Source organism: Pristiophorus japonicus, chromosome 13, assembly GCF_044704955.1.
Source record: "Pristiophorus japonicus isolate sPriJap1 chromosome 13, sPriJap1.hap1, whole genome shotgun sequence".
In the NCBI taxonomy this organism is placed as follows: domain Eukaryota; kingdom Metazoa; phylum Chordata; class Chondrichthyes; family Pristiophoridae; genus Pristiophorus; species Pristiophorus japonicus.
Window position 1 is genome coordinate 191,989,953 of NC_091989.1, and position 23,839 is coordinate 192,013,791.

A 23,839-nucleotide genomic window follows, 5' to 3' on the forward strand; every position below is an offset into this window, starting at 1 on the left:
CTGTTGACCCAATATCGGTAGCAGGCAAAATAATTGAAAGTTAGCAGTAAAATTGAGTACCACTTATGTAGCATTAGCCTAATAAATTAATTGCCCATCATATATCTTGGCCAGTTTTACGGTGCATCCCTCTAGAAGCGAGCGCCATCAACAATGCATACTATACTCAACGTTGGAGCATACCTCAGCTTTGAGGGGATAGTATATAAAAACAGGACACCCCCTGTTCAAATTATATCACAAATTACGCCTACTGACTCCAATACAGTAGCCCGAGGGCAAGGAGGGAGCAACCACAGCAAGGGAGGCGAAACAGGTTGGGCATGGGTGTTGCAAAGTCTTGGTGCTTGAATTCTAGGCGTCAATGATCAGAGTTGCTGAGTGTAGCAGAAAGCCCAAGCTTAATACGCTGCTGCAGAGATCCTCAAACTGCTGAATTCTCATCATCACACGCACTTTTTAAAGCAGAACGCAGCAGGTTTCAATATGTCAGTCAGCAAATGCGATGTGAAAACAGGATTTTCCACTGGGATCAATGGCATTACTAGGTTCCATCCCAACCTGGAGTATTGTCCCACACTTGTGCAGTGGTCGACAGATGTTGTTGAACAGTGCCACAGGCACCCAAGAGGCCCCTTCTTACCCGAGCCTGGGCAGAGCATCAGCTGGCTATTCAACTATGGAGGATATCATTTTTATATTCATTCACTGGTAAAGCCAGCATTTATTGCCCATCTCTAATTGACCTTGAGCTGGTGGTGGTGAGCCGCCTTATACAACAGAGTGGCTCACTGGGCCATTTCAGAGGGCAGTGAAGAAACAACCACATTGCTGTGGGTCTGGAGTCATATTTAGGCCCAGACCGGGTAAGGGCGGCAGATTTCCTTCCCTAAAGGAAATTAATGAACCAGATGGGTTTTTACGACAATCCGGTAGTTTCATGGTCACCATTACTGAATCTAGCTTTTTATTCCAGATTTATTTAATTAACTGAATTTAAATTTCCTAGCTGCCATGGTGGGATTTGAACTAATTCTCCAGATCATTAGTCCAGGCCTCTGGATTACTAGTCCTATGCTACCGTACCCCGGGCCAGCCAATATACTGAAACCTGCCAAGGATCACTAGACAGTGGGAACTCTGGACGACTGTTCTCCCCTGCAGCACCCGGAGTCCACACGTCGCCCTCAAATACTGTTCAAGGCAGATCTGGTCTCAAGCCTAGGACGCTCATCTTTTGTCGACTCAATACCAACCGGTAGATTGCGCATCCCCGAATTTAATCACTTAACCATTGGTGGCCGTACCTTTAGATGCCAAGGCCCCAAGCACTGGAATTCCCTCCCTAAACCTCTCTCTCCTCCTTTCATCATCCATCATCAGCGGTCCCTCGATCAATGATGACTTGCTTCCACATGAGTTCACAGATGTTTCAATGAAGGACCCAATGTTCCAGTCCTGAACGCCAATTGGAGAGGTGGAAGATGCCTGTGGGTGGATTGTTTTAACGTGGGGTGGCCGTTGCACACCAGCCATCACACGGGCTTGGTCCAGTGGCAAGGATTAACCAGGATGACTGGAGACCTGCTCTGCTGCACAGACCTAGTGCGCTCACATATCGTAGTGTGGGCTGGGCCGTGCTGGCCCTGACCTCTTCTGTTTGACAGGGGGGAAATTCCAGTCAGAGGCTTCCTTCGGACAAACGCCTCCGACCCGAAATTCTTTTGCGAAAATACCCGGTGGTCACGAAGGTGCCTTCGATTGCGGTTGGAGGCGTTCATTCGATGTGCAGCGCACGGGGAGATGACCGCCCTGTACATACGGAAATGCTGGGGTCACGTGGGTCTAGACCACCAATCACGAGGCAGCATTGTCCTTCATAATGGGAACTCCGTTTTTACGGGGTTCCTATTACTATCAATGAGAAAACCCTCCTAAAACAAGAAACAACATAATAAATTAAAAACACCTCACTTATTTAAAATTAATTGAAATTAAAGTTAATTAAATGTTTTAGAAAAAAAAATTGGGGGGAATTTGGTGTATGTGTTTTAATAGGGTTTAAAATAAACTTCACTTAATGGACAGGGTTAACATTCAAATGTTATTTTTATATGTTTTAAAACTCTCACACTGGTAAAAGTAAGCTATACGCCTGCTTTTACCAGGCGTAAAAGTTTGAAGGGCATTTGCTGGGCAAGAGTTGGGCAAATAGCCCAATCTCGCCCGTGCCAATATCCTTCTCCCAGGGATGCAGAGGATGTGTCTAGAGAAATCTTGACAGATGGGAAAAGCCGGTTTTTGGCACATGCACACTGCACGCAGAAAACCGGCTTTTGCGAGGCCTCACCAGGTCAGTGTGCACTCCGTACAGACCCGGAGAGGCTGGAATTTTCAGCATGATAATCGCTCCTGTGAAGCGCCTTGGGATATTTTTACTACGTTAAAGGCGCTATATAAATAAAAGTTGAAGTAGGTCCCTTCACCATCGGAGAATGCATCGCACCTTTTAATGGTCAGCTGCTTTTAGGTGCCACCCCACAATGCAAATGGTGTGGACTTCACCTAAAGTGGCATTTAAATTACACCATCAGGTATAAATGACTTGCATTTAAATAGCACCTTTCATGACCACTGGATGTCCCAAAGCGCTCTACAGTCAATGAAGTATTTTTGGAGTGCAGTCACTGTTGTAATGTAGGAAACGCGGCAGCCAATTTATGCACAGCAAGCTCCCACACACAGCAATGTGATAATGACCAGATAATCTGTTTTTGTGATGTTGATTGAGGGATAAATATTGGCCCAGTACACAGAGGAGAAGCTCCTCTGCTCTTCAAAATAGTGCCATGGGATCTTTCACATCCACCCTATAGGGCCTTGGTTTAATGTCTCGTCCGAAAGACGGCCCCCCCCGACAATATAGCATCTGCTCAGTACTGCACTGGAGTGTCAGCCTAGACTTTTGTGCCGAGTGGGACTGAATCTCACACCCTGCTGACACAAAGCAAGGGTGCTATCCACTGAGCCACAGCTGAACGTACAAAACAAGGTCACAAGTAAAAGCACCCCAGTAAAAATACCATTTTATGCAAGGCTGGGAGGGCGAGGGGGAAAAATTAGATTTTTTATTTATTTTTTCTTAAGTTTTGATTGATTGCCCCTGTTTCTCGTTGTTGTCTCGGCTCACACATTAGTAGCCAAGCCACCTGGGCAACTGCCACAGCAAGAAGTCATGGTTTCAGAAAATAAGAGAAGAAACAAAGAAATTTTAAAAGCGGATTAAAATGCAGGAATTGATTGCACCTGGCACAATGCATTGACATCTGATGTAACAGGCTCAATGACACCACAGTATCCAAGGTCTGCCGCAGACCCAATAAAAATAGGTCATAGTCAACGGCAATTCCCAAAGCACCAGTTAAAAACCCTGGAATCCCATATAATGTTCAGAGCAGAGCCACAAGATGATCCCTAGCTTGAGAGAGGAGTTAGAACAGACTGGGGGAGTTTTGGTTTTTTAAGCCTGGATAGAAGGCGCCACAGATGAGCTTGTCGAGGTACACAAGACTTAAGGAACATTACTTGAAATGAAACTGGAGTGGAACGTGGGATTTAACCAGTAACGGTCATTTTACGACTGATATTAAGAAATAATAATAGTTGAATTATGAAATAAACTTGCAGCTAGAGTAGTGGAAGCAAAATCCCTGCAATTATTTAAGAAACAATGAGATGCTACAATGAGGGGACATTAGTATCTCTGCAGATGGATGAATTAAGACGGCCCGAATGGCCTCCATCATTCATAATTATCTTGTGATAACAAAAACCAGAATGTGATTTATTCAGTCACTGGGAACTAGTAACCCTGGCCCTCAGCTACCTTGCCCTCCATTGTCCCAACCTGTTCTCCCAATTTCAGTTTCACGCGACTGTGACCCTCCTGCAAACAAGTTGGAGCCAGTTGTCCATGGAGCATGACTTCCATCTGTGCTGCTCAAGACAGCCACCCGCGAGACCCGCAACAAGTGCCTGGCTACGACCAATTTATTCTACCCTTCCATTGCAACGGCCATCAGGCCCTCACTTGGCAGCCGGCCAGCGCAGTGCAGCCGACACTGAAGATCGAGCAGGGTGGGTGAAGGAAAGCATTGCGTCATTACAGGCCACAGAGCAACGCGGCACGACAACAGGACACGAGTGCCGTCAGGGAAACAAAAGGACTTGTATTTCTATAGCACCTCAGGATGTCCCAAAGCACTTTACAACCAATTAGGTACTTTCTGAAGTGTAGTCAGTCCAGGAAACGTGACAGCTAATTGCTTACAGCAAGTTCCCACAAATGGCAATGTGATAATAACCAGGTAATCTATTGATTGAGGGATAAATATCGGCCAGGACACCGGGGATATCGGAAGTCCAGAACCAGGGATCACAGTCTAAGGATAAGGGGTAAGCCATTTTGGACCGAGATGAGGAGAAACTTCTTCACCCAGAGAGTGGTGAACCTGTGGAATTCTCTATCACAGAAAGTTGTTGAGGCCAATTCACTAAATATATTCAAAAAGGAGTTAGATGAAGTCCTTACTACTAGGGGGATCAAGGGGTATGGCGAGAAAGCAGGAATGGAGTACTGAAGTTGCATGTTCAGCCATGAACTCATTGAATGGCGGTGCAGGCTAGAAGGGCCGAATGGCCTACTCCTGCACCTATTTTCTATGTTTCTATGCCTCTTCATAGTGCCCTGGGATCTTTTACGTCTCATCCGAAATGCGACACCTCCGACAGTGCAGCACTGGAGGGTCAGCCTAGATGTGCGCGCTCGAGTGTCTGGAGTGGGACCTGAACCCACAACCTTCTGACAGAGGTGAGGGTGCTGCCCCCTGAGCCACAGTTGACAGGGACCAAATATTTGACCAGAGAAGGAGGTAGGCGAATATTGAGTTAAAACACTGTTCATGACCACCCTCCACATTATATAGAGAATAAACATATCCTACCTCACCTGTGTCAAGTCACAAGCAGTGACAGGTTGAGTGACACACGACAGGAATACAATTGTTCAATTAGCAAGCTGCTGTTTCCCTGCATGATGCACAGCAGTATTAACCCCCAAAATAAACAGTAAATAAATGGCTCCAAGGATCAGTGTGCCACTACACCGTGCTGTGAATTTCCAGCATTCGCTGTTTAAGAACATAAGAAATAGGAGCAGGAGTAGGCCATTGGGTCCCTCGAGCCTGCTCTGCCATTTAATACCATCATGGACTCAGCTCCACTTCCCTGCCCGCTCTCCATAATCCCTTATTGTTTAAGAAACTGTCTATTTCTGTTAAATTTATTCAATGTCCCAGCTTCCACAGCTCTCTGAGGCAGCAAATTCCACAAATCCACAACCTTCAGAAGAAATTTCCCCTCATCTCAGTTTTAAATGGGCGGCCCCTTATTCTAAGATCATGCCCTCTAGTTCTCGTCTCCCCAATCAGTGGAAATATCCTCTCTGCATCCACCTCATAATCTTATACGTTTCAATAAGATCACCTCTCATTCTTCTGAATTCCAATGAGTAGAGGCCTACTAAACCTTTCCTCATGTCAACCCCCTCATCTCTGGAATCAACCTAGGTGAACCTTTTCTGAACTTCCTCCAAAGCAAGTATATCCTTTCGTAAATATGGAAACTAAAACTGCACGCAGTATTCCAGGTGTGGCCTCATTAATACCCTGTATAGCTGTAGCAAGACTTACCTGCTTTTATACTCCATTCCCTTTGCAATAAAGGTCACGATTCCATTGGCCTTCCTGATCACTTGCTGTACCTGCATACCAACTTTTTGTGTTTAATGCACAAGTACCCCCAGGTCCCGCTGTACTGCAGCACTTTGCAATCTTTCTCCATTTAAATAATAACTTGCTCTTTGATTTTTTTTCTGTCAAAGTGCATGACCTCACACTTTCCAGCATTATACTCCATCTGCCAAATTTTTGCCCACTTAGTCTGTCTGTCCTTTTGCAGATTTTGTGTGTCCTCCTCACACATTGCTCTAAGGTATATCGGCAATGGCAGTCTTTCATCGCTGCGTCTTCACTACGCTGGCAGATGCTCATCGTTCGTCGCTTGATTGCAATCTGTTTTCATTAGACAAGCTTGGAGACCAACATCTGTTAATGGGGTCGTTCTGGGCAGTGATCACAGGAGAGAACTCGATATGCACAGGTTTAGCGGATTTCAGGGCAGGAAGCAGAGAACTTGCAGAAAATGAACGATTTCATGCAACCAGGCCACGCAGAGCCACGAGACACATCAACAACTGCTGCGTTTCCCCACAGGAATCAAGCTCATTACAAGGCTAAGAAACTCTCCAACAGTCCAAATGACAGCAAAAGTGAGAGGTTTATAATCATTTATTCCTACAGCCAAAGCGCTGATGGCAGCAACGTTAGTAAACTGTCGGAGGTGCCATCTTTCGGATGAGACATTAAACCGAGGTTCCATCTGCTCTCTCAGGTGGATGTCAAATATCCCAAAATACAGGGGAGTTTTCCCCGGTGTCCTGGGCGATATTTATCCCTCAATTATCACAAACAGATTATCTGGTCATTATCACATTGCTGTTTGAGAGAGCTTGCTGTGCACAAATTGGTTGCTGCGTTTCCCACATTACAAAGTGGCTATACTTTGAAAGTACTTCATTGGCTGTAAAGCGCTCTGAGACTTCCGGTGGTCGTGATTGGCGCTATAGCAATGCAAGTTTTTCTTTAAAGGAGGCAACACCACTGCCATAAGAGGCAGAGTGCGGCGACCCCAAAGTGCTGCTGACCACTCCTTGTGTACTTGGGCATGGTTTGTCGTGCGTGCATGGGATGGGCGGGCAAGGCTGTGAAGCAGGCGACGGAAATGCTCAACACTGAACACCTCAAGCAATGACCTGGTCCAAGCACTGGAAGAAGTTAGAAGACCTTTCCAAGAGGAGGCAAGTCGACTACGGAGCGCAGTGTGGGACATCGATTTGAACTCAATCACGGCACAATACTACATTTCGGTGTGCCTGTATTTTCCGGTTGTGGCAGAGGCACTGATTTATCTAATCTTTCGGCTGGAGTGCAACCGAAAGGCAAGGGAACATCGCGCACCACTTGAGCTGCTCACTTCTGTCTACTCACGGGACTTCGATAGCATGCCACGTAACCCCGTCCGGGGGTTTGACTGGCCCAGGAAGAGGGCGAGGCTTCCTCTGTGAAGTCCTGTGTGATTTATTTAATGGGTACTCTGTGGCACGTCTCGGATCTCCGTCAAGTTAAAACAAGCCACTGCTCAACGCTTCACGGCGAGTCTGTGCATGTGTGTGGAGGTCGACAATCTCTGGGTTCAAAATAAAGCGAGGTGAATCCCCCTTCCTTACAGTGCCAGCTATGGCTCAGCGGGTAGCACCCTCGCCTGAGTCAGAAGGTTGTGGGTTCGAGCTCCGCTCCAAGGACTTGAGCACATAAATCTAGGCTGACACTCCAGTGCAGGGCTGAGGGAGCGCCGCACTGTCGGAGGGGCAGTACTGAGGGAGCGCTGCACTGACGGAGGGGAAGTACTGAGGGAGCGCCGCACTGTTGGAGGGGCAGTACTGAGGGAGGGTTGCAATGTCGGAGATGCCATCTTTCGGATGAGGTGAACGTAAAAGATTCCATGGTCACTATTTTGAAGAAGAGCAGGGGAGTTATCCCCAGTGTCCTCGGGCCAATATTTATTACTCAATCAACAGAACAAAAACAGATTATCTGGTCATTATCACGTTGCTATTTGTGGGAGCTTGCTGTGTGCAAGTTGGCTGCCACATTTCCCACATTACAATAGTGAGGACACTCGAAAAGTGCTTCATTGGCTGTAAAGCACTTAGACATCCGGTAATTATTGAAAGGTGCTATATAAATGCAAGTCTTTCTTTTAATCTATGCTGGGGTGTCTCAGCATCATCAGTCCAGTTAACGCGGCCTTCAAAACCCATATTTGTACTCATTTCCGAATTCCTGGTCTGGAGGTTTGGAAAGGGCTGTTTTCAGCACCGCTGCCTCAATGCTCCCCGTCATTTCCCCCCCCGTGATGGGCCCTTCAACTGGCTGCACAGCCTATTTAAATCTTGACGTAGGCACAGTTACTCACACTGAAAACCCGGCAAGTGGCCTGAGCGGGATCTCCAAACCACTGCAGGGCCGCACAGCTCAACAGGAACATTAGTGGATACATCCGAAATCAGAAGACCAAGATTTGGTTATTAAAGGAATCAAGGGATATGGGGAAAGTGGAGCTGAGTTCGAAGATCAGCCATGATATTATTGAATGGCGGAGCAGGCTCGAGGGGCTAAATGGCCGACTCCAGCTCCTATTATGTTCTTATTCAACTCACGGTTTGTTGGCTAGTAACACAACCGGGGACAGGCACTGCTATTCAAAGCACGCTGGTGTGAAAAGGCGCTAAAGTATAAGGAAGTGCACACCTTTGGAGAAGTCTTCTCCCTTGCTGCATGTAGATGTGGCAACACCATGCGCCAGTTACATCACAGGTATGGAACTTACACCTCGCAAACAAGGAGCAAAGTGACTGAAACGGTCTCTGAACCAGTTTAAACATGGACTGCACACTGGCACTGTGTGACTCCGGCTGTTACCATAGCCACCCAAACCGCTTTACTTTACAGGGCGAGGAGGAACCCTCTATACTAAAGCAACATTGTGCCCAAACATCCAATGCACTCGAGATAGTGAATGTACGGCCAGAATACATCAGGACAAGCAGGCACCGGCTCATGTTATGATTGGGAGGATGCCCAGGGAGAGACTGCATGCATTAAAGGATCAGCCAAATGCTGTAACAGAAAGATGCCGGGGTTCATATCCTAATCGGAGATCCAATGGACCACCTTTATCAGAGCCCATCTTGTGAATATTCCTCCACTCATGGAAGGAGAAACTCACTCAACATTTCGACAACAGCTTGCATTTATTGAGCGCCTTTTATGTAGTAAAATGTCCCAAGGCACCATATTCCCACAAGTATTTTGTTGATTTCTTCCATACTTATGGACATATACATGAAGAGGGTTATAGGGGAAAAAGCTGGTGTGGGAGACTAAATTCATTAGCTCTTTCAAAGAGCCGGCACAGGCACAACAGGCCGAATGGCCTCCTTCTATGCTGTAAGATTCTATGATTCCATCATCATCATCATCATAGGCAGTCCCTCGGAATCGAGGAAGACTTGCTTCCACTCCTGAAGTGAGTTCTTTGGTGACTGAACAATCCAATACAAGAGCCATTGACACTCACAGGTGGGACAGATAGTGGTTGAGGGAAGGGGAGGGTGGGACAGGTTTGCCGCATGCTCCTTCCGCTGCCTGCGCTTGGTTTCTGCATGCTCTTGGCGACGAGACTCGAGGTGCTCAGCGCCCTCCCGGATGCACTTCCTCCACTTAGGGCGGTCTTTGGCCAGGGACTCCCAGGTGTCGGTGGGGATGTTGTACTTTATCAGGGAGGCTTTGAGGGTGTCCCTGTAACGTTTCCTCTGCCCACCTGGGGCTCGCTTGCCGTGAAGGAGTTCCGAGTAGGGCGTTTGCTTTGAGAGTCTCGTGTCTGGCATGCGAACAATGTGGCCTGCCCAGCGGAGCTGATCAAGTGTGGTCAGTGCTTCGATGCTGGGGATGTTGACCTGGTCGATGTTGGTGCGTCTGTCCACCCGGGGGATTTGCAGGATCTTGCGGCGACATCGTTGGTAGTATTTCTCCAGCGACTTGGTGTCTACTGTACATGGTCCATGTCTCTGGAGGGCAGGTATTACTACAGCCCTGTAGACCATGAGCTTGGCGACGGACCCGAGGGCCTAGTCTTCAAACACTCTTTTCCTCAGGTGGCCGACGGTTGTGCTGACGCACTATGACTCCATACAAGGATGGTCATTTGTTTAAGCATTTTTCTTGGCAAGATTATTTGATGCTAAGTTTTTGTGATGTACATTGTTTACAGATTTGATTACGCCATGGCTCAAATTTCCCAATGATTGAACAGAGAACGATAGCAGTAAGTGATACCATTTAAAGCTTTTGAACTGAAATCCCATCAGGACAGTTTTGGAATTTGAATTCAGTTTTAAAAAGCTTGTATTAGGAACTGTCCTTGAAGCTGTGGGAGCGTCGTGAAACCCAATCATTCATTGATATTTCGTTAGGGAAGGAAACCTTCCATGTGACTCCAGTCCCACATGGCTGACTCTTAACTGCCCTCTGAAATGGCCCAGCGAGATACTCCGCTCTATCACCACCATCTCAGGGCGTCAAGAGATGGCCAATAGATGCCCACATTTGCAGCGACGCCACATCCCGAAAAACCACACGGAGTGAGGGCAGGAGGTGTGATTACAATGCCACGGTCCAATAGTCCCCAACTGGGCCTTTATTCACTGGAGTTTAGAAGGATGAGAGGGGATCTCATAGTAATGTATAAGATTCTGACGGAACGGGACAGGTTAGATGCAAGAAGAATGTTCCCGATGTTGGGGAAGTCCAGAACCGGGGACACAGTCTTAGGATAAAGGGGTAGGCCATTTAGGACTAAGATGAGGAGAAACTTCTTCACTCAGAGTTATTAACCTGTGGAATTCCCTACCGCAGAGAGTTGTTGATGCCAGTTCACTGGATATATTCAAGAGGGAGTTAGATATGGCCCTTACGGCTAAAGGGATCAAAGGGTATGGAGAGAAAGCAGGAAAGGGGTACCGAGGTGAATGATCAGCCATGATCTTATTGAATGGCGGTGCAGGCTCAAAAGGCTGAATGGCCTACTCCTGCACCTATTTTCTATGTTTCTATGCTGGCTTTTAAAAGCTTCCCAATCTTCTGTCCTCCCACTAGTTTTGGCCACTTTGTATGCCCTTGTTTTTAATTGGATACCGTCCTTTATTTCTTTAGTTAGCCACGGCACAGCTAGCTCCCACAAATAGTCATGTGATAGCGACCAGATAATCTGTTTTAGTAATGTTGATTGAGGGATAAATATTAGCCCCAGGACACCCCTGCTCTTCTTCGAAATAATGTTGTGGGATCTTTTGCATCCACCCGAGGGGGCAGACAGGGCCTCGGTCTAGTCTGAAAGGCGGCACCTCCAACAGTGCAGCACTCCCACAGTACTGCACTGGAGTATCAGCCTAGATTTTTGTGCTCAAGTTCCTGGTCTTAACATCCTTCCCAAGTGCGGTGCCAGAATTGGGCACAATACTCCAGCTGGGGCCTAACCAGTGATTTATAAAAGGTGCAGCATCATTTCCTTGCTTTTTCTCCACTCTTCATTTATTTCTGATAGCACCTGTGAAACACCTTGGGATTTTTCTCTGTTAAAGTTGCTATAACCTAGTCATTCATTTTTGGCGCTAATTGACTGCAATATTCAACTTACCCTGCCACCTTCAGACAGCGGTGTATGTAAACTCCCAGGAAATTAATTATTTTTGAAGTGCCGCCTGTGAAGAACATTTGGGATGCCCCAAGGAAGTTGTAGCACACTGAATTACAGGTAAAGTAAATGATACATGTTTAAAGGGGGTGCAGGAATGGAGGAGCCGGTGGGTGTATGTACACAAATCGTTGGAGGTGGTAGGACTAGCTGAATATTGCAGTCAATGTGTGTAAAAATAGGAATTAAATGAATAACTAGGTATAGCATCCTTAACATAGAAAAGGATCTCAAGGTGTTTGAGGCAAAATCAGAAATAAATCGATGCAAAGCCCAAGGACGAGATTAGGAGGGTTGACCTTAAGCTTGGTCAAAGATATGAATTTTAAGGAGGGTCTTAAAGATGAGAGGGAGATGGAGAGGCGACGGGGTTTAGCGTGGGAGCAGGTGGCTGAAGGTACAAACCGTTGGGAGTCAGAGGAACAAAGACCTCATGGGAGGTTTGAAGGGCTGCAGGAGGTGACTGAAAGGAAGGAGGCGAGGCCACGAAGGGATCTAAACACGTGTGAAAATGCTAAATTGGAGATGTTGAGCCAATGTAGATCAGCAAGGACTGGCGTGAAGCGAGCAGGATTTGGTGTGGGGCAGGATATAGGAGCAGAGTTTACTATGAGCTGAAGTTTAGAGTGTGCAGGATGAGAGGCCATCAGGACAGCACTGCACTAGTCGGATCTGGGGGTCACTGAAGCATAAATGAGGGGTTCAGCAGCAGATGGGCTGAATCAGGAGCAGAAGCAGCTGATGTTTTGAAGATGGATGTAGGCTGTCTTTCTGATGGAGAGAATATGGGATCAGAAGCTCAGTTTTATGCATGACAGAGTGTCAGCCAGGACACCAGGTAAACTTTTTTTAAAAATCCGTTCCTGGGATGAGGGCGTCGCTGGCAAGGCCGGCATTTATTGCCCATCTCTAATTGCCCCTTGAGATGGTGGTGGTGAGCCGTCTTCTTGAACCGCTGCAGTCCATGTGGTGAAGGTGCTCCCACAGTGCTGTTAGGGAGGGAGTTCCAGGATTTTGACGACCCAGCGACGATGAAGGAACGGCCGATATATTTCCAAGTCGGGATGGTGTGTGACTGGGAGGGGAACGTGGAGGTGGTGGTGTTCCCATGCGCCTGCTGCCCTTGTCCTTCTAGGTGGTAGAGGTCGCTGCTGAAGAAGCCTTGGCGAGTTGCTGCAGTGCATCTTGTAGATGGCACACACTGCAGCCACGGTGCGCCGGTGGTGGAGGGAGTGAGTGTTGGACATTGACTGAAAGGTAGGATTCTGTGGGTATGACTATGTCAGACTGTTGCTTGACTAGTCTGTGGGCCAGCTCTCCCAATTTTGGCACAAGTATTGGATGTTCGTGAGGCGGACATTGCAAGGTCGCCTGGGCTGGGTGTGCTGTTGTCGTGTCCGGAGCCAGTGCCGAGAACGATGCTGGCTGGTCCTTCTGGTCTTATTCTCATTATTGTTTTTCGTAGCGGTTTCTTTTACAACTGAGTGTCTCGCTGGGCCATTTCAGAGAGCAGTTAAGAGTTAGCCACATTGCTGTGGATCTGGAGTCACATATAGGCCTGACCAGGTTAGGACGGCAGGCTTCCTTCCCTAAAGGACATGAGAATTGCTCTTGGGATCTTTAATGTCCACCTGAGCCACTCAAAACAGACAGAACCTCAGTACTGCACAGAAATATCAACTAGATTACAAGCTAAAGTGCTGGAGTGAGGCTTGGATCCATGGACCTGATCTATTCTATATATAAACCACCTAAACCCCTTGATTATATTCTAGCCAGTATCTCACTGCAGGTCTCGGTTATTCCATATATAAAACCACCCAAACGCAATTAGTTTATTTCTGGCTCCTTGGTATCGAAGTCATTTTGGGAGTTATGACTGAAATGAAATGCCACTGTATTGAAATAAAATGCTGCAAACTTTAGATGGCACAGAATAAAAAATTTGCTGAAAAACTCGACAATGTCACAATGACTGCAGCATCGCCCACAAGTAGGTTCATGCGAGGCCAATTCAGCACTTATCAAAACAAATTAAAGCAAATATATTCAGGGACATGGAACAACTTTACAAACATCAAGGGTTCTGACAATAGGTCACTGCTGTTTGTGGGAGCTTGCTGTGCGCAAGTTGCCTCCCTCATTTCCTACATTATAACAGTGAGTACACTTCAAACAGTACTGCATTGGCTGTAAAGCACTTTGGGATGTTCCAAGGTTGTGAAAGGGGCTATGTAAATACATGTCTCTTTCTTTCTTGCATACCTCGGTTGCCCCTGTGTGTAGGACACACCCACCAAAATACAAACATGCACGCACACTGCTTTCAAACTCACTCATCGGTGCTTTTACAAAAAGCAATATAGTATAAATTGGATCTTAATTATTTAGCTGATCACTGATTCGGTTACAGTCGAATCAAAGCACCCATTATTCCAGCCGTTCCCATACACAGCAATGTTCCGAATATCCATTATTTCCAAGCTGCTCCTGATGGCTCAGCAAATTCATCTCGACAGTTCACGAAGGACTCTGGTTCACTCCTACTGGTATGTTTCACTCAGCAACTTGTGGGATAAGAACCTAAGAATCAGGAGCAGGAGCAGGAGTCAGCTATACGGCCCCTTGAGCCTGTGGGATCACGGCTGATCATCGACCTCAACTCCACTTTCCCGCCCGATCCCAATATCCCTCGATTCGCCGAGTGCGCCAAAATCAATCAATCTCAGTCGTGAACATATTCAACGACTGAGCCTCCACAGCCCTCTGGGGCAGAGAATTCCAAAGATTCACCCCCCTCTGAGTGAAGAAATTCCTCCTCAGCTCAGTCCTAAATGGCCGACCTCTTAACCTGAAACTATGGCCCCTAGTTCTTGACTCTGCAGCCCAGGGGAAACATCCTCTCAGAACCTACCCTGTCGATCCCCCTCAGAATCTTACATGTTTCAATGAGATCACCTCTCATTCTTCTCAACTCGAGTGTATAGTCCCATTCTACTCAATCTCTCCTCATAGGACAGTCCTCTCATCCCAGGGATAGATTTGACAAGCCACTCGGTGTGGGGGCGGGTAGGAGGAGCCTGGTGAAACCATTTTAAGTACAGTCAGTCAACAGAGCAACTTGCAGTCACAGAATTTATAACACCTTGCAACCATCAGATCATCCCCCAGATGAGAAAAATCTCACTTCACTGAAGATAAGCAATGAAACCATAAAAAAGAAAATTAGTAGAAAGACACCGTGCACAGATAGAGGTCTGCTGCACTGCATTTCTCACCCAGCCCCGAGCACATCACAGCAGCATTTGATACACACACACACACACAATCAACATGCTGTGTTCACCGATGACGCACTCACCATCTCTGTCTTCATCGTGTATATTTAGATAGAGATATTCCAGGCCCCTCCCTTTCTTGTTGTGCTCTGCACCCTGGAGCTTGGCCATGAGCGTTGTCTTGCCGGATCCATCCTCTCCTACAGAGAGATTCAGCGATTATTAACAACAAAGGCAATCGCTGGATGAGGGGAGAAGCAATAACCAACAGGAGGAAGGTAGATATGGATACCTCTGCCCCCATACAAAAAAATATATATTTCAAAATGATCAAAATGGTTTATTCAAATGTACATCATATATGCACAAATTATTATAGGATATACAGCACAGAAACAGGCCATTTGGCCCAACTAGGCCATGCTCCCCTCGAGCCTCCTCCAATCTCTCCTCATCTAAATCTATCAGCATAACCCTCTATTCCCTTCTCCCTCATATGTTTATCTAGCCTCCCCTTAAATGCATTTTATACTATTCGCCTAAACTGCATCACGGCAGCGAGTTCCACATTCTCACCATCCTCTGGGTAAAGAAGTTTCTCCTGAATTCACTTTGATTTCTTGCTGACGATCTTACATTGATGGCCTCTAGCTTTGCTCAATCCCACTAATGGAAACACTGTGTCTACTCAAACCTTTGATAATTTTAAAGACCTCTATTAGGTCTTTAAAATTTTAAAGAAAAAAAAGAGACCCAACCTGTTCATCCTTTGATAAAAATTGGCGGTTATACCTGGTATCATCCTTGTAAATCTTCTCTGCACCCTCTCCAGTGTCTCGATATCCTTTTTATATGGCAGAAATCTATTGTTTTATAGCACATTCACCAATCATGCAATTCCTTGCTATTTACAGTTAGCTTTTAATGCATGACAGAGAAATGAAGGCGACAATTGATTTTGCATTACAATTCAGAATTTAAAACAGACTTTAAGGTTTTATTATACATTCCTTTAGGTTAATCAGTCTCATGCTTACCTAAGACAAGGATGTTTTTCCCAGTGGGTAGTTTGGAGCGAGAACGGGTGGAGACTTCACTCAGAATGGAGGTCCTGTGGGAGAGACATTAAAGGAGAAGCAATTAGGAAGGCAAATGGCATGTTGGCCTTTACTGCAAGTACAAGAGTAAGGAAGTCTTACTACATTTGTACAGGGCTTTAGTGAGACCACACCTGGAGTACTGTGCACAGTTTTGGTCTCCTAATAGGAGGAAGGATACACTTGATGACTTGTGAGTATGCAGGTACAGCAAGTAATCAGAAAGGCAAATAGAATGTTGGCCTTTATTGCAAGGAGGATAGAGTATAAAAGCAGAGAAGTCCTGATACAACTGTACAGAGTATTGGTGAGGCCACAGTTTTGGTCTCCGTATTTAAGGAAGGATAGAAACATAGAAAATAGGTGCAGGAGTAGGCCATTCGGCCCTTCGAGCCTGCACCGCCATTCAATGAGTTCATGGCTGAACATGCAACTTCAGTACCCCATTCCTGCTTTCTTGCCATACCCCTTGATCCCCCTAGTAGTAAGGACTACATCTAACTCCTTTTTGAATATATTTAGTGAATTGGCCTCAACAACTTTCTGTGGTAGAGAATTCCACAGGTTCACCACTCTCTGGGTGAAGAAGTTTCTCCTCATCTCGGTCCTAAATGGTTTACCCCTTATCCTTAGACTGTGATCCCTGGTTCTGGACTTCCCCAACATTGGGAACATTCTTCCTGCATCTAACCTGTCTAAACCTGTAAGAATTTTAAACGTTTCTATGAGATACCTGCTCATTCTTCTGAACTCCAGTGAATACAAGCCCAGTTGATCCAGTCTTTCTTGATATGTCAGACCTGCCATCCCAGGAATCAGTCTGGTGAACCTTCGCTGCACTCCCTCAATAGCAAGAATGTCCTTCCTCAAGTTAGGAGACCAAAACTGAACACAATACTCCAGCTGTGGCCTCACCAAGGCCCTGTACAACTGTAGTAACACCTCCCTGCCCCTGTACTCAAATCCCCTCGCTATGAAGGCCAACATGCCATTTGCTTTCTTAACCGCCTGCTGTACCTGCATGCCAACCTTCAATGACTGATGTACCATGACACCCAGGTCTCGTTGCACCTCCCCTTTTCCTAATCTGTCACCATTCAGATAATAGTCTGTCTCTCTGTTTTTACCACCAAAGTGGATAACCTCACATTTATCCACATTATACTTCATCTGCCATGCATTTGCCCACTCACCTAACCTATCCAAGTCGCTCTGCAGCCTCATAGCATCCTCCTCACAGCTCACACTGCCACCCAACTTAGTGTCATCCTCAAATTTGGAGATACTACATTTAATCCCCTCGTCTAAATCATTAATGTACAGTGTAAACAGCTGGGGTATACTTGCATTGGAGGCTGTTCAGAGAAGGCTCACTAGGTTGATTCTGGAGATGAAGGGGTTGACTTATGAAGACAGGTCGGGCCTATACACATTGGAATTCAGAAGAATGAAAGGTGATCTTATCAGAACATATAAAAGATAGTGAGGGGGCTCGACAAGGTGGATGCAGGGAGGATATTTCCACTCATCGGGGAAACTAAAACTAGGGGACATAGTCTCAGAATAAGGGGCTGCCCATTTAAAACTGAGATGAGAAGGAATTTCTTCTGAGGGTTGTAAATCTATAGAATTCTCTGCCCCAGAGAGCTATGGAGGCTGGGTCATTGAATATATTTAAGGCGGAGATAGACAGATTGTTTGAGCGATAAGGGAATAAAAGCAGGCGGGGAAATGGAGCTGAGCCCATGATCAGATCAGCCACGATCTTATTAAATGGCAGAGCAGGCTGGAGGGGCCGTATGGCCTACTCCTGCTCCTATTTCGTATGTTCTTGCCTTGGAGGGGCTGCAATGAAGGTTCACTAGATTGAGCCCTGGGATGAGAGGGTTGTCCTATGGAGGAGAGATCAAGTAGATTGGGCCATTATGCTCTGGAGTTTAGAAGAATGAGAGGTGATCTTATTATAACTTACAAATTTCTGAGGAAGATCAACAGGGTAGATGCTGGGCAGCTGTTTCCCCTGGTTGGGGTGTCTAGAACTAGAGGGCACAATCTCAGGATAAGAGAATGGAGATGAAAAGAAATTTCTTCACTGAAGGTTGTGAATCTTTGAATTTCTCTGCCCCAGAGGGCTATGGATGCTGAATCGTTGAGTATATTCAAGACTGAGATTGAGATTTTTGGGCACTAAGGGAATCAATTCATATGGCTATAGGATGGGAAAGTGGAGTTGAGGCAAAAGATCAGCCATAATCTTACTGAATGGCGGAGCAGGCTCGAGGGGCCGTGTGGCCTATTCCTAACTGTATATTTAAATGTACATTATATATGCAGAAATTATGCTTTTAATGTACATTTCAATATACAATTTAAGTTGCATGATGGCTGGCTGTGCTATAATGTACATATACTCTATATTTGCAGAAATGATGCTTTTAAAGAAAATTTGGTTTATAGCACAGCCATCGTGCAATTTAAATTCTATATTTAAATGTATATTAAAAGCATCATTGCTGCATAGATGTACATTTGAATATAGAATTTAAGTTACACAATAGCTGAATGTGCGAGAAGACAATAGATTCTTTAAATATATCATTTCTGCACATATAAGTCGACTGTTTTATAGCCCATTCATACAATCTAAATAGTATATTTAAATATTTACATTATATGCAGAAATTATGCTTTTAATGTACATTTCAGTGCATATAATTTAAGTTGGACAATGGATGAATGTGTTTCTTTTAAAAGCATATCCGCACATAGATACAGAAAATCTATTGTTTAATAGCACAGCAATTTAAATTGTATATGCAAGTGTATATTCAGTGTAATTTCTGCATATATTAAATATACAATTTACATTCTTTAATAGCATTCTTTAAAGGATTTTCTTTAAAAGCTTAATTTCTGCACACACAAATCTATTGTTTTATAGCCCACCGTGCAATTTAAATATTGACATTTTATGCAGAAATGATGCTTTTAATGTACAATACAATATATAATGAAGAGGGGTGAATGCGCGTCCTACACAGATATGTATTGGCAGAAATGATGCTTTTAAAGAACATCTACCGTTTTGCAGCACAGTCAGGCCTCACACATTTAGTTTGTGACTCAGGGGAAGACAAACTCCCGCCCGCCCGCGCACACACTGAGGGGGGGAGCGGGAGGAGAGGCAGGAGGGCCCGCCCGCACCGCCCGGGCCCCGCACCGCCCGCCCGCGCACACACTGAGGGGGGGAGCGGGAGGAGAGGCAGGAGGGCCCGCCCGCACCGCCCGGGCCCCGGGCCTCAAACCCCACCGGCCCCCGGGAGCCCCGACCGCTGCGGAAACCACCCCCCACCCGCCCCGGCCCCGGCCCCGGCCTACCACAGGTTGTGGCCCTCATCCTCCTCGCCCGACGCTGCGGGTGCCGCCGGTGCCGGGCTCTCGCCCGCCGCGCCCACAACCTTCCGCTCGGCCGCCGGCGCCATCTTGGCCACTGCGGCCCCGGGACCCGGATCATTGACGTCAGCCCCTAGCAACCGCAGGACCCCCGGGGGCCGCCCGCCCGCCGCCCGCTCCACATCATTCACGGCCAGCCTATCGCCTGGCCTCGCTTCATTCACATTTATTTTTTAATAAAGCGAATAATAATATATTTTTTTTTTTTTGGGGGTAGGGGGGGATTTTTCAGGCAGTGCTGGGGACGGGCGCTGCTGCCTGGAGGTCCAATGACGTCACTGCCCTCTCAGCCCCGCCCACCATTACAATTCATTTTTATTATTTAATGAGTCACCTCTTTTTAAATGTTTGTTTATTTTTGTGTGTGTATTTTTTTCAATTAAACATTATTTTTGTCAGGCAGCTCTGTGGACAGATGCTGAGGAGGGAGGACCTGTTGCAATAGTGCCATGATGTCAGTGGAATGATGTCATTTGGTGTTGATGTCATGGGGATGATGTCACTGGGGATAATGTTATTGGGGATGATGACATTGCAATGATATTATTAGGATGATGTCACTGCAGATGATGTCATTCGGATGATGTCATTGGGATGATGTTACTGGGGATGATGTAATTCGTTTAATGTCGCTGGGGATAATGTCAATCTATTATTGGGGATAGAAACATAGAAACATAGAAAATAGGTGCAGGAGTAGGCCATTCGGCCCTTCGAGCCTGCACCACCATTCAATAAGATCATGGCTGATCATTCCCTCAGTACCCCTTTCCTGCTTTCTCAAATATTTTGATATTTCAAATAACAGTGTGTTGATATTTGATGTCTCCATGATAAGAGGAGATTAATTGATGTCCTGTTTCTGACTGCTCCATTTTTGATCGGGGCGGAGGAGTAGTGAGAGATCGGGGCCCAGGAGAGGCGAGGGCCCAGGGGCAGCACGGGCCAGCCCACACTGCGATCTATGAATAGTAGGAGCATGTGTGCGCACTAGGGCCGTGCAGCAGAGCAGGTCTCCAGTCGTCTTGGTTTTAACCCTTGCCACTGGATCAAGACCTCGCTCTGTCAAGCCCGTGTGGTGACTGGTGTGTAACAACCACTCCACGTTAAAACAATCCACACACAGGCATCTTCCACCCTTCAGGATGTGGTTCGGGATCTGGAATGTCTGGTCCCTCATTTAAACACCTGTGAACTCATCTATTTTTGGAATGGAAGTGAGTCATCCTTGATACGAGGGACTGCCTAATACTACACTATACTACCATACCCCTTGATCCCTTTAGCCGTAAGGGCCATATCTAACTTCCTCTTGAATATATCCAATGAACTGGCCTCAACAACTCTCTGCGGCAGGGAATTCCACAGGTTAATAACTCTCTGAGTGAAGAAGTTTCTCCTCATCACAGTCCTAAATGGCTTACCCCTTATCCTTAGACTGTGTCCCCTGGTTCTGGACTTCCCCAACATCGGGAACATTTTTCCTGCATCCATCCTGTCCAGTCCCGTCAGAATTTTATATGTTTCTATGTTTCTAAACTCCAGTGAATACAGGCCCAGTCGATCCAGTCTCTCCTCATATGTGATTCCTGCCATCCCAGGAATCAGTCTGGTGAACCTTCGCTGCACTCCATCAATAGCAAGAACGTCCTTCCTCAGATTAGAAGACCAAAACTGAACACAATATTCCAGGTGAGGCCTCACCAAGGCCCTGGACAACTGCAGTAAGACCTCCCTGCTCCTATACTCAAATCCCCTAGCTATGAAGGCCAATATACCATTTGCCTTCTTCACCGCCTGCTGTACCTGCATGCCAACTTTCAATGACTGATGTACCGTGACACCCAGGTCTCGTTGCACCTCCCCTTTTCCTAATCTGCCGCCATTCAGATAATATTCTGCCTTCATGTTTTTGCCATCAAAGTGGATAACCTCACATTTATCCACATTATACTGCATCTGCCATGCATTTGCCCATTCATCTTACCTGTCCAAGTCACCCTACATCCTCTTAGCATCCTCCTCACAGCTCACACCACCACCCAGCTTAGTGTCATCTGCAAACTTGGAGATATTACACTCAATTCCTTCATCTAAATCATTGATGTATATTGTAAAGAGCTGGGGTCCCAGCACTGAGCCCTGCGGCACCCCACTAGTCACTGCCTGCCATTCTGAAAAGGACCCGTTTATCCCGACTCTCTGCTTCCTATCTGCCAACCAGTTCTTTATCCACATCAATACATTACCCCCAATACCATGTGCTTTAATTTTGCACGCTAATCTTTTGTGTGGGACCTTGTCAAAAGCCTTTTGAAAGTCCAAATACACCACATCCACTGGTTCTCCCTTGTCCACTCTACTAGTGACATCCTCAAAAAATTCTAGAAGATTTGTCAAGCATGATTTCCTATTCATAAATCCATGCTGACTCAGTCCGATCCTGTCACTGCTTTCCAAATGCGCTGCTATTACATCTTTAATAATTGATTCCAACATTTTCCCCACTACTGATGTCAGGCTAACCGGTCTATAATTACCCGTTTTCTCTCTCCCTCCTTTTTTAAAAGTGGGGTTACATTAGTTACCCTCTAGTCCATAGGAACTATCCAGAGTCGATAGACTGTTGGAAAATGATCACCAATGCATCCACTATTTCTAGGGCCACTTCCTTAAGTACTTTGGGATACAGACTATCAGGCCCTGAGGATTTATCGGCCTTCAATCCCATCAATTTCCCTAACACAATTTCCTGACTAATAAGGATTTCCTTCCGTTCTTCCTTCTCTCTAGACCCTCGGTCCCCTAGTATTTCCGGAAGGTTATATGTGTCGTCCTTCGTGAAGACAGAACCAAAGTATTTGTTCAATTGGTCTGCCATTTCTTTGTTCCCCATTATAAATTCACCTGATTCTGACTGCAAGGGACCTACGTTTGTCACTGGGATAATTACCTCTAGACTTGACTACTTCAACTCACTCCTGTCTGGCCTCCCACATTCGACAATACATAAACTTGAGGTCATCCAAAACTCAGCAGCCCGTGTCCTAACTCGCAGTCACGATCACCCATCACCTCTGTGCTTTCTGACTTACATTGGCTCCCGGTTAAACAACGTCTCGATTTCAAAATTCTCACCCTTGTTTACAAATCACTCTATGGCCTCGCCCCCCCACCCTATCGCTGTAATCTCCTCCAGCCTCACAATCCCACAAGATGTCTGCGCTCCTCTAATTCTGCCCTCGAACATCCCTCATTACAACTGCTCAACCATTGGTTGCCTGGGCCCCAAGCTCTGGAACTTTCTCCCTAAACCTCTCTACCTCTCTACCTCTCTACCTCTCTACCTCTCTACCTCTCTACCTCTCTACCTCTCCACCTCTCCACCTCTCCACCTCTCCACCTCTCCACCTCTCTACCTCTCTGCCTCTCTGCCTCTCTACCTCTCTACCTCTCCACCTCTCCACCTCTCTACCTCTCTGCCTCTCTGCCTCTCTACCTCTCTACCTCTCTACCTCTCTTTAAGACGCTCCTTAAAACCTACCTCTTAAACAAAGCTTTTGAACATCTGCCTTTATTTCTTCTTTTGAGGCTTGGTGTGAAATATATCTGTTTTGTCTTGTAATACTGCTGTGAAGCGCCTTGTTAAGGGCGCTATATAATTACAAGTTGTGTTGTTGTTAATACAGCCTTATATGCATTGCATGTGGGTTTAAAATAGTAATAGCACACAGATAAATGAACAGTAATACGACGTACATCAGAACCATCAAGATCAGGGGAATCTTAGAACTGGCATTTATAGAAACATAGAAACATAGAAAATAGGAGCAGTAGTAGGCCATTCGTCCCTTCGAGCCTGCACCGCCATTCACTAAGATCATTCAACCTCAGTACCCCTTTCCTGCCTACTTCTGATCTGAAAAGACTGACTGCTCACAAACCCTGGATGCACCAAAGTCAGAAGGTCGTGGGTTCAAGTCCCACCCCAGGGACTTGAGCACAAAAATCTAGGCTGATACTCCCAGTGCAGTGCTGAGAAAAGAAATCAGGACAATCATGGCCGCGCCTATGAGATTCATTGGAAGCCTGGGCATGTATGACCGAGCTCGCCAACCATTCCGATCTTGCATTGAACAGATGCAGATGTTTTTAAGGCCAATAACATTATTGAGATCACTGGTGCTGATGAGAATGTTCAAGCCCAAAATAAAGTAATTTGTGAATGAAAGAAACAATTTTTCCAACGGAGATCGGGCCAGGTGTCTACGGAACGTTGACAAACCTACTCACGCCACGGAAAGCAAAGGATGCGTCATTTGAAGAGGTTGTCGAGAAACTCGAGGGCTATTTCGACCCAATGCCCTTAGAAATAAGTTTGGTACAAGAAACCAACAGCAAAGTGAAACCATTAGTGAGTACTGTTATATATGTAAACTTGTATTTATTCTGTACAGCCACCAGAGGGCTCATCCCCTGGAGTCCCTAGGGATCCCATAATCCCTTGGGAGCACAGGT

The 23,839-nt window shown here is 46.2% G+C and overlaps 1 protein-coding gene across 1 annotated transcript in view; it reads right to left on the bottom strand.

Annotated features, from left to right (window-relative positions):
* Positions 1 to 19,363, bottom strand: part of dync1li2 (dynein, cytoplasmic 1, light intermediate chain 2) — a 111,430-nt gene extending 92,067 nt beyond the window's left edge. Inside the window, exons 1-3 of the mRNA XM_070898298.1 lie at positions 19,247 to 19,363; positions 15,809 to 15,882; positions 14,855 to 14,971 (exon numbers count right to left, since the gene is read on the bottom strand). Coding sequence (XP_070754399.1) covers positions 14,855 to 14,971; positions 15,809 to 15,882; positions 19,247 to 19,350 — 295 coding nt within the window. The 5' untranslated portion in view covers positions 19,351 to 19,363. The remainder of the gene's footprint in view (positions 1 to 14,854; positions 14,972 to 15,808; positions 15,883 to 19,246) is intronic.
* Between the last annotated feature and the right edge of the window lie 4,476 nt (positions 19,364 to 23,839).